At 22.3% G+C, this 11,683-nt stretch overlaps 2 protein-coding genes across 4 annotated transcripts; one reads left to right on the top strand and one right to left on the bottom strand.

The window, feature by feature from the left end:
* The first annotated feature begins 33 nt into the window (after nucleotides 1-33).
* On the top strand, nucleotides 34-3,190 carry LOC122852741 (probable WRKY transcription factor protein 1). Its single transcript, XM_044152700.1, has 3 exons — nucleotides 34-511; nucleotides 697-2,441; nucleotides 2,519-3,190. Exons 1-3 carry the CDS (start codon nucleotides 388-390, stop codon nucleotides 2,741-2,743), a joined length of 2,094 nt encoding a protein of 697 aa, XP_044008635.1. The 5' UTR covers nucleotides 34-387; the 3' UTR covers nucleotides 2,744-3,190.
* LOC122852740 (interaptin) lies at nucleotides 3,181-10,218 on the bottom strand. 3 transcript variants are annotated; one of them, XM_044152697.1, is made up of 4 exons: nucleotides 9,913-10,218; nucleotides 9,667-9,815; nucleotides 3,881-6,714; nucleotides 3,181-3,793 (listed from the first exon to the last, which is right to left on the bottom strand). In XM_044152697.1, exons 2-4 carry the CDS (start codon nucleotides 9,796-9,798, stop codon nucleotides 3,598-3,600), a joined length of 3,162 nt encoding a protein of 1,053 aa, XP_044008632.1. In that variant the 5' UTR covers nucleotides 9,799-9,815; nucleotides 9,913-10,218; the 3' UTR covers nucleotides 3,181-3,597. The 3 variants fall into 3 exon arrangements, with proteins under 3 accessions (XP_044008632.1, XP_044008633.1, XP_044008634.1); XM_044152698.1 differs by lacking the exons at nucleotides 9,667-9,815; nucleotides 9,913-10,218 and adding an exon at nucleotides 6,791-7,279 and having other exon boundaries at nucleotides 3,536-3,793; XM_044152699.1 differs by lacking the exons at nucleotides 9,667-9,815; nucleotides 9,913-10,218 and adding an exon at nucleotides 6,797-7,279 and having other exon boundaries at nucleotides 3,536-3,793.
* Nucleotides 10,219-11,683: the final 1,465 nt, after the last annotated feature.

Here is an 11,683-nt window from a genome sequence, read left to right as displayed (position 1 = left end):
TGTGAACATGTTTACGTGAAAAAAAAAAAAAAAGGAGAGAAAAGTGGTGACAACGCTGTCGTAACGATACTCTGCGAAAATTAATCTTTTTTTTTTCTATATCTATATAAAAACATCGACAAAAAAAAATATAACACACGTGTGTTATTAATATAATTAACAATAAATTAATCATTGTAGTATAATCTGTATGAAAATATATTTTAAAATTGCAAAAATAATTTTATTATTTAATTCTTTATATTTTAAAGAATTAACAATCATAATAATAATTGAGTGTTGAAATTTAATGCTTGTTGAATACGTTATCAGTAAGTATGTTTACTGATACAAGTGATTTGAATAGTCAATAAATAGTAGATATAATATATTAGATACAAAATAATTATGTTTTTGGAAAATAATACACCTGTTAAATCAGCGGATAATTCTGAAACATCCTCAATTAAATATGGAGTAAATAATATCTCCATATTGGAAGAGGATCTTGCACTGAGTTCATCAACAATTGGTAATTGTTTTTTTTTTTTTTTTGAATATATATTTTTATTTGTTTATATAATTAAGTAAAAGAGTTGTTGAATTTTTCATTTCTTTTATTTATAATATTAAAAATAAATTTAATTTTAGGTTAGAATTAAAAAATATACCTACTTGAACTATTTATTTTAAATAATTTTTATTTTATAATTTTAGCATCATTACAAAGAATTGAAAAAACAAGTGAAAATGAATCAACACAATATAAATTAACAATTGAAGAAAATGAAGAAAAAAAAACACAATATAAATTAACAAATAAAGTTGTTTATTTAAATGAAGAAACAATGGATTGTTGTTATCCTGAAAAAATTAATAAAGAAAAAATCATAAAGTCTGTTATTGAACAAGCATCTAGTCCAGAAATGTTTGACAGTGATGATGATGATGATGACAATGTTGATGATAATAATGATAAAGCAAATAATAGAAGATCAACATTTAATCGTATATTATCAAAACAATTTAATAAAGAAACAACACCACCATATAAACCAAGTCAAGAAGAAATGATATTAAAAAGTGATAATTATTTAATGACTAAAATAAATAAATATTTATCTGGTGTACCACCGCCACCAAGACATACAATTTGTCAAAAAGATTGTAATGATTTTTTAACATTAATCAAAGAAAATCATAGATTTTTTTGGATTAATAATCCATTTATGACAGATGATAAAACGACTAATGAAATAAGTGATAATAATGAATTAAATTTATCATCATCATCATCACCACCACCATCATCATCATTATCATCAACAGCAGCAGCAACAACAACAACAACAACAACAACAGACAGCAATAAAGATAATAATATAAAGGCAAAAAATAATGAAATAATAAATAAACCAGCTAGTTTAAGAAATTTAACAAATGCATTTGATGAATGTGATGTATCAAGTTCATCAATATCAAATATAAAAATAAATTCAAATGATAATATTGATAATAATATAAATTATCATACAAATAGTGAAACAACAAGTTTACCACCAGCAACAAGTTACATTGAATCACCATTAAATGATAATAATAATATAAAACGTGTTAAATTTGATATACCACAAAATGAAAATTTAGCAATATTTAAAACAATTGATGTTATTAATGCCAAGGATTTACCATGGTCATTAGCATATGGACATAAAGCACCAGGTATACATTATAATAGAAATAAATATATTGAAGATTTTGAAAATTTAACAATTAATTTATATGAAAGATATGTTGGTAATGAAACACAATCAACATGTACATCATGGTTTAATAAAAATCCACCAAATAGTGTTAAAAAACGTGGTGTATTATGTAAACGTAATATTGGACAAAGTCCTGGTAAACGTTTAAGTCATCTTGCACGTCGTAGACGTACATTTTCAAGTGCAAATCTTCAAGGTATGAGTGATAAACGTCAAATAGTATTAAATATTAAAAAATTAACAAATAAAAAAGGTAAAAGTCCACGTAATTCAGCTAAAAAAAAATTAATACGTAGATTATCAATTGATAATAAATCAAGTCCACGTAAAACAAAATTAGAAATATCAAAACGTGCATTATTTCAAAGTCCACCAACAAAAACAACAACAATAACAACAACTACAACAACAGCAACAACAGAACGTCCTGGACCAAGTCAAATAAATCAAAAAATAAAACGTACATTATTTAAATCACCAGTTAAAATTGATGATAATGATAATTTGTCTAAAAAACGTAAAAGTTGTGATGAACTTGATGGACCAAAATTAAAATGGTCAAAAAGTTTATCATTTGATAATTTTGATCAAAAAAATAATTCATGGAATGATAGATATTCAATGAATTCTGTTAATATTAAAACACAATCAGTATCACAACCAGTTACAACTGAAATGAGTGATACCAATAGAAAAGTAAGTATATTTTCATTTTTTTTTTTTTATTAAATATAATGAATTAATTATTAATTCATAATTTTTTTTATTTACAGAAATTACTTTGGGCTGTATCACAAGCATTAAGATTACGAGGTATCACAATGACACATCCAAAATTTAAGTTATATGCAACTCAAATTGCTAAAAAAGTTAAAAATTCAATGCCAGAATTAGAAAATTTAAATATTCCACGTAAACCTGGTAGTACAACTGATAGAATGTTAAAATATGCTAAAAGGCAAGTTATATTAACTGTTGAACCAGCAACACAAACTTGATATTGTTTAATTAATTATTATTTTTTTTTTTTCTTTGTATTATTTAATCATGTTAATTATTATTCTAAAAATAATTATTATCTTTTTTTTGCTTTGCTTTTTTTTATTTCAATTAAATATACAGTTGTCATAAAACTGTTGTGTTATTATTTTTTTTTTATATATATAATAATTATTAGGAATAATATATATTGTTTAAATAATAAATTGTGATTTTTAACGGCTTTTTTTTTCTTTTTGTTTGTCCGACTTTATAATTAATTTTGTCGAATTTTTAATTACCCATTTTTTTTTTTTCCTTTTTGTTTTTATGTAAAATTTTGTGGTTATTAGAAAAATCGGTTATATATATTTACATTTATAAATAAATTATATTTTTAAATTACGAAAAAAAATTATTATAATAAATTAAATTTGTAAATAAAATAATTATGTTTAAATGATAAATATTTTTTATTCTTTTATTCTTGTATTAATGATTTCATTTTTTTTTTTTTTTTAGTATCAATATTATATAATTATATTTTTTATTTGTTTTTTTTTTTTTTTTTATTATAAACGATATACATTTACAGGATGAACTATTCTTTGAATAGGGCATCAATCGAGACACTATTCAAGTATAAAAGATAAGTGACAAATTTTTTTTTCTTAACTCTTTTTTTAAAAACTATATTATTATTATTATTTGTTAAATCTAATTATAATAATAATAATAATGATTATTTTAACTTTAAAATGTTGAAAATAAAAAATTATTAAATCAAGTATATATAATTAAAAATTAAGAAAGAATAATTTGAAAAAATTAAATAACGAGATTTCTTTTTATTTATTTTTTGATGTTATTCTGATTAATCATCAGATTTTTGACCAACTCTTGATATAACTTCATCCAAAATTTGTGTAAGTTCTTTGTTTTCTTTAGTTTTTTGTTCAACCAATTCAGCCAATGAATTACTTTTAAGTTCTTCTTTTCTAAGCATTGCACGAACTCTAACATTATCAGATTCATGCTGTTTTCTAATTGTATCCAACTCGTGATTAGCCCTTGAAAAAAAAAATAAATAAATACATATTAATTAAATAATAATATTAATTAAACAATTGGATAGACAGATAAAATTAACAACTTACTTTTCTAGCCGCGCAGCAGCATGACTTTTAATTTGTTCATAACGATTTTCCAATAATTTAATTGTTTCAATATTTTCCTCGATACTTTCTTTAAGTACTTTTTCATTATTTCTTGATTCAGTAACAACAATTTTTAATTTTTCATACTTAGCATGTACATCATTAAATGCTGCTTCAGTTGCTGTAAGATGATTTTTAGCATCTTGTAATTCATCATATAAATTTGTTTTAATATTATCATAATTATTTTTATCTTTTTCTTTTTCAATATTTAAACGTTCAATTGTTTTACGAAATTCATCAACAATAATTGTAACTTGATTTTTATTTTTAATTTCTTGTTGTAATTCTTTTTTTAATTGATTTATTGTATCACGTAATGTTATATTTTGTAATTCTAATTTTTCTTTATCATCATTAATTGTTTTAATATCAGTATGATATTTAATTTTTTGTTGTTCAATTTGTTCTTCTAATTGTAATACATTTGTTCTAACTAATTCAAGTTCTTTAGCCATTGTTGTATCAATAATTGTTATTGGTTCTGGTGTTTTTTCTCTAGTTAATATTTTTTCTTGTTCTTTATTTTTTTTATCAATTGATGATGGTGGTAGAGGACTGTATATTAATAATCTATCAAGTGCTGCAATTGCTGGATTTCTTTTTGGTGAAGAATTTAATTCACTTATACAAGTATCATTATTATCACCATTAATTGTTGTATCATTTTTTTGTGATGTTGATATATTACCCTGTGGCAACATTGTTATACTTGATACAAGTGGATCAAATTTAACATATAATGATTCAGCTCGTAATCTATCAATTGCTGTATTATCTGTTATATTTTTTGTTTTATTTGAATTTAAACTTGATAAATCAACACTCATTGGATCAATAAATAAATCAGTTGATGCTAATACAAATTCTTCTTCTTTATCATCAGTACAATCAATTGATGTATTATATAAATCATTAGCAACACGTTGTGCTTCTAATTTTAATTTATCAAAATCATAATCTGAATTTATAAATCCTGTATTATTATCATCATGCAATAATACATTATTAGCACAATTTAATGATGAATTTTTATCTTTATCAACATTTACATTAATTGTTTCATCAAATGTATTTTCTTTTACAACTGTTGTATTTTTATTAGCACAATTTAATGTATCATCATCAGTATCATCAAGTGTAAGTGTTGTATTTTTTTGTTGTTGCTGTTCTTGATGTTGTGAAAAATCTTGATTATTATCAATCAATAATGGTGAAGTTACTTCGTTTGTAATTGATACAACATCATCACTTATTTTTTCAGCTGCAAGTGCTTCAAAAATTTCACTTTTTAATTTATCAAATGACAAAGTTTTTGATTCATCAAATTTAGCTGATATATTTTCTACAACAATTGTTTTTTCATCAGATTCTACAATAATATTATCATCAATATTATTTTCATTTAATAATGGCTGTGATACTTGAACGGTATTATTTAAATTATCAACAACAACATTTGATTTTTCATGAGGTTTTTCACTTGAAATTATATTCTCTTGATGATCGAAATCTTTTTCAATTGCCAATTGTTGTTCAGATATTTCAAAAGTACCATTTAAACTAAAAACAACATTTGATTGTTCATCAGTTTGCTCAACGTGACTTGATTCAATATTATCTTGATTATCAATATTTTTTTCAATTACCAATGGTTGAGATAATTCAATAGTTTGATTTAAATCAGTAGCAGAATTTAATTGTTCATCAGCTTCTTTAATTTCACTTGTAGCTATATTATCTTTATGATCAAGTTCTTTTTCAATTGCCAATGACTCGGTCAATTCAACAGTCTGATTTAAAGTATAAATAACATTTGTTTTTTCAACAACAGACTTTTCAACTTTATCTGTAATTATATTATCCTCTGGATTATCAATAATTTTTTCAATTGACAATGATTCAGCTGCTTTGATTACTTGATTTACAGCAACTTCACTTTTTTCTACAACATTATTATCATCAACAATTAATTCAGTATCAGTAACTTGTAATGATTCATCAGTTTTTACAAATGATAAATTATTTGCATCACTTGGTATATGAATATTTTCATTAACCACAAATTTACAGTTATCAAATTCAATATTATTTTGAGCTTGAGATATTATTTCTTCTTTAACTGTATCTTTTGTTTTATTTAAATCTATTATTGATGATGAAAATGTATGTTCACTGTCACTTGACAAACAGCTGTCTGATGTAACTGGTAATGATTGAATTGAATCAATAGTTTTATCAGCTTTTAATGCATCAGTATCAACATCAGTCAATGTATGAGACAATGATTCTCTTGAATTTTTATAATCTGTTGAAAATATATCAACACTTGATGTAGCAATATCTTGTGTTAAATTTAATTTACAAATTTCTTGTGTTTTATTTAAATTATCATGTGTTTTATATTCAGCTATATTTTGTGTTATATCAAGATTACTTTGATCATTTGCTGATGCAAATGATGCATCAGCATATGAATCTTCAAGACGTATACCAGCACAAGCACTTAATAAATCATCTAAACCTGGTATATCTGAATTAGCATATGATGTATCAAATGATATTGATGATGGACTATCAATACAAATACCACTACTACTTTTTGTACTTAATGTACTTGTTAAACTTTGAAAACTACTTGCTGATGATAAACTATTATTATCATTTAATTGTTTATCTGTTTTTTTTATTTGATCATCAGTTATTTCAATAAATTCACGTGCAAATTTTACTTTGATTTCATGTTCTGGTGTTCTTGTGACATCAATACCAGTCTGTAAAATAAATTATACAATAATTAGATAAGTTTTTATTTGTTTTTATATTAATTTAATGATCTATGCTATTTACAGGAACCTCAATTGGAGGTTCAGGTGTTGTTGAATTTGATGAATTTGGTGAATTACGCTTTAATATACGATTAATTAAATCCATTTTTATTTTTTTGATGGAATTTTTAACTAATATGTTAACTCAGTGTATATTAACAAAGAACTAAAACTATTTTAAACACAAAAAACAACAGCTGATAGATTTGACACATCAGGGTGGTGGTAAAAAAAAATACATATATATTTTTAAAAAAATAAGCAAACAAAGCTTATATTTATTGCATAATGATTGACCAGGTTCGTTTTGCTAATATCTAATAATAAAGTTTTTTTGGCATCGAATTTCTTTGATCAAGACTACGTTGTTGATATTTTTTAAAATTCAGTTGACTGTCAAATTTCAAAGTGTAAACATTGCTTAGAATAAATATTTAAACATGACAATGACCTTAATCTATATGTTTTTTTTTATAAATTCATTAACCACGTGAATATCATGACAGGTAAAAAAAAAATCAATTAAATAATTACCAAACGCATTATTAAATTTCCCATTATTACTAGACTTAAACTGTCTTAATATTCAAGTAAATTAATTATCTTAAAATGAAGTTTAAGCTATATTTTATTTACCTTGTTTATTTTTATATATATATATTTGTAACTTAATCCATAAATTCATTCAACAAATTCTACAGAGCGTATACATCCTGTCATATTTTTTTTATTTCTATTTTTCTTGTTAAAACGAAATTTAAAAAAACACACACCCAATGCGTTGGTGTTTTATTTATAAATATATATATTGAATTGTAAATATAACTTGCATTTATGAACAAGGACAAAATTAAAAAAAAAAAAAATATATATCTTGGTAAAACAAGAGTAAGTATCTTTATAAGGAAATGACCGTGACAGCAACAGAAACGTAAATGAGTCATTCCCATCTGGTAGAAGCCCTGCCCAATTATTCATCTAGTTAAACTATTTTTTTTTCTATTAAAACTATTAAATTTCAAATATTTTATCAAATAGAAAAAGAAAAAAAAATAATTGTCCTAAGTAAAATTATTATTACTAACGTAATTACAATAAATAAAAACTAAAAAATAAAATTTGTAATTTTAATATTACAAATAGATATGTATCATCCTACATATTATTCTTGCAATGAGTGTGTTGTATAATTGTAAATATATTTGTGTACAGTACACTCATGTAAATAATATATTAAAAAAAAAAAAAAAAAATGAACTCCAAAAAAAATAACACGTACTCACATAAAAAACACTGCTCACCTTATATTTATTTGTTGTTATTATAATAATAATTATATAATAAATATAATTGTATATTGATTTTTTAATATTTTAATTATTTAGTTATGCATTAATTCAATGATATTTTAATGAATTTAATTTATCATTACTTGCCGCAAAACCTCTGCACTTGTAACTATTGTTAAATATCGCGCACGCTCGGTAATATTAGGTTTTCTTTCCTTTTTTTTTTTTTTTTTTTCTTTTTAATTATTTTTTACTGTTAAAGTACCTATACTTTTTATTTATTTATTTTTTTATCTTACTTATCAAGGCTTGTATGTGTGTATGTGTGAGGAGAGATAATGTATAGTTTAGTACTTGCATCACCAAATATGGTATATTATATTGACTGGAGGTGGTATTGAATATAAAGATAGTTAATTTTTTTTTTCAAGTTTATATAAAAATTTATATATAGATTAAATTGATATAAAAAAAAAAATATATGTGGTCTTGTATTATTCTGGTGGCGTCATCTCCAGGAGATAAATACAGTAGAATTTTTTTTACTTGTCACAACAACTCTACATGAATTGTAATGATAACAAGAAAAAAAAATTTATTAAATTGAATATAAATATTGGTTTATTAATGATGTTACTGATTAAATTATAAATTGATTAATTAAAAAAATATAAGCAGAATAAAATAATGATTATTCAAACATAATTTAAATTGAAGTTTTTCAAAATTTTCTACTTTAAATATTAAATTTACTATAAAAAATAATAATTTTGTTTAAAATAACTTTATAAAAATGTAATTTAAATTAATTTATAAATATATTTTTAATACTTGAATGAGTTTAATTTTTTTTTTAAATAGAAATTACATTTAATTAGTTTTAAAAAATTTAAAAAGAAAAACATAAGATCAAGGTCATTTAAAGAATAGTACAAAGAATTTATTAGATAATAGTTGTGTAATGAAAATAGATTAAACTCGATAAGTATTTATTTGTGAATCTAATTAAAATAAATTGAAAAAAAAAAATACAAAGGGGTTAATAACCCAATGTAAAGGATCCAAGTTGTTATATGTATAGAGTGTTAAATTGAGAAAATAGACTAGACACAAATGGAAGGTCAGAGTCACTAATAATTCTTTGTTTTTTTTTTTATTATTTTATATCTCTAAATACACAAAAAAAAGAAGATAATGAAGAACTAAAAAAATTCATTATAAATATATATGTATATATTATAACCCAACGATAGATATTATTTTTAGATCAAAAAAATAAAATAAAATAAATAGATAGTTGTAAAAATGTAAAATAAATAAAAATCTTAATTTATCTCTGTCAGACACAAAAAGTCAAGAATAATATTTTAAATATGTATTATTAGTGGTGGGGAAAAAAAGCAAGATGGGTGATGAAGTTGGAGCCATTGGAGCCATTGGAGGGAACAAAAGAAAGTACAGAAAATCTAACACGTGATAAAAGCTTCAATAAAAATAAAATAAAAATACATTTTTCATTAGATGGATTTAAATTAAATAGCCTTAATTAATTGACAATATCAAATGATATTTAAAAAAAAATTAAATAAATTAATAATAAAATATGTACCTTGTTTTTTGTTGGCGTTTTTGAAGGTGGTGAATTTTGGAGCGTTGCTGTTATTTCACGTAAAATAACTCTGGTACCTTCACGATTATTATTTCCCAGAGGATTATCATGTTGTCCTGCTGGACTATCCATTGTATATTATTTATATTCTAAAATAAAACAACATTTATTATTTAAACTTGATTTGATAAAATGTCATCATCAACCGACAACCAACATACAAGATTATTTAAATAATTATATTACCAATCAATTCAGCTCGAACTTTAATTATCCTTTATATTTATATAAATTATTTTGTTGATGATACGTAGTGTAGTATCGTTTTTTGTAGTATTATTTATAAAAAAAACCGGCTTTTTTTTATTAGAAAGACACAATTGCGTTGGTTATGAAAAAATTTTTATCAACGGCTTTTCTTGTTACACACACCGTTTGACAAGTTCTTGAATGCAAACAAATGCACCAATCAAAATTAATCATAACTTTTAAACATCACCACTTGAGAGCGTTTGCATCGTTATGTCGCAACGATAATTTTTTTTCTTCGCGATTAAAAATGACGACAATATTATCACGTGATATACAAAACAAACATGGCCGTCTTTAAAAGTGCGGGATTATTTAAATTTAAAATTAGGTATTTTTTGTGTGCTTCATTAGACAATTTTATTAAAAAAAAAAAATAATAATAATAATGGAAAGTTATTTGGAAAAGGATTTATTAATATTAAAACTGGTTTTTTTTTTTTTTTTTAAATAATTAATATTGATCGCTTTTTAATACGACGATCATCATCCTTTGCTTCAAAATTTATTTGGCCATTTTTTAATACGTGTTATTTTAATTGAACACGTATTGAGCTGTGTCAGATAATACGGGTCGTAGATAATAGACATGACTAGACTAATTTAGTAGTTTGTTATTTAAAGATAACATTGATAATGATGACTTATATATCACTTCAACTCAATCGGTAAAACAGTTTGCGCGGGATTTAAAACGCACGTGTACTTGAATCAAAAAAGTAACACATCTGTCGTTTGAGATTGTTTACTTTAGTACTAAAAACAATGACAAAATCATGAATGAAAATTTATTAATTTTCATAATATTATTATTGATTATTAAAGTAAAAATATTATATTTTATGATAATTATAAAATATCATGTGGATTTATGAATCTTTATTGTCAAATTAATTTTTACAAATGAGGGTTTATATAAATAAATTCATACACTTTTTATGCAAGTTTTATGAGTTACTTTGTATATAAAAAAAAAAAAAAAAAAAAATATATAATAGAAATAAGTGTACTAGATATTTTTTTGTTGTATTATTAATTAATTATTTATATATATATAATTTTTTTTCAGATATTTTGTTTGTTTTTTTTTCATTTTTTTTTTTTTTTTTTTTCGTTTAAATTCATTCATTATTATAAACTAAATACTTGTTCATACATACACTCTCAATAATCACACTATATAAATGTTACTATTTACACGTAATAAAGTTTTTTTTATTTTTTTTTTATTTTTAAATTTTTTTTTTTTATCTTATTCTTTCTTAATGCAAGTTAATCATATAACATATTTTTAATTTTTTTAATTTTTTACTGATTGTTAAATTTATGTTATGCTCATAATTTGTATAAAAGATTATTTACAACTTCTTTTTTTTTTATTTTTTCTCTCTTGCTTATCAAATATAATATATATATATTTATTTTGTTAAGAAAAAAAAAAAAAAAAAAAACCAGTAGAAAATTAAGGCACTGAAATTGGTTAGCATAATGATTATATTTTTTTTTCAGCAAGCAAATATTATGATTTATTATTTTTTTAAAATTATTTGCTGATTCTTTTATTTAATCACAGAAAAAAAGGCACTTTTTTCATGTTCGTTATCAATTTTTTAACCAATTTATTATCATTTCTCTCCAAAAAAATTAGCACTCACATTTTTTTTTTCTTTTTTAACAAAATAAAATAAAAAAAAAAAAAAAAAGAAAA

The sequence above is a fragment of the Aphidius gifuensis genome, linkage group LG3 (genome assembly GCF_014905175.1).
Source record: "Aphidius gifuensis isolate YNYX2018 linkage group LG3, ASM1490517v1, whole genome shotgun sequence".
In the NCBI taxonomy this organism is placed as follows: domain Eukaryota; kingdom Metazoa; phylum Arthropoda; class Insecta; order Hymenoptera; family Braconidae; genus Aphidius; species Aphidius gifuensis.
Note: the sequence above shows the minus strand (reverse complement) of the source record. Positions and strands in the feature narration are given on the sequence as shown.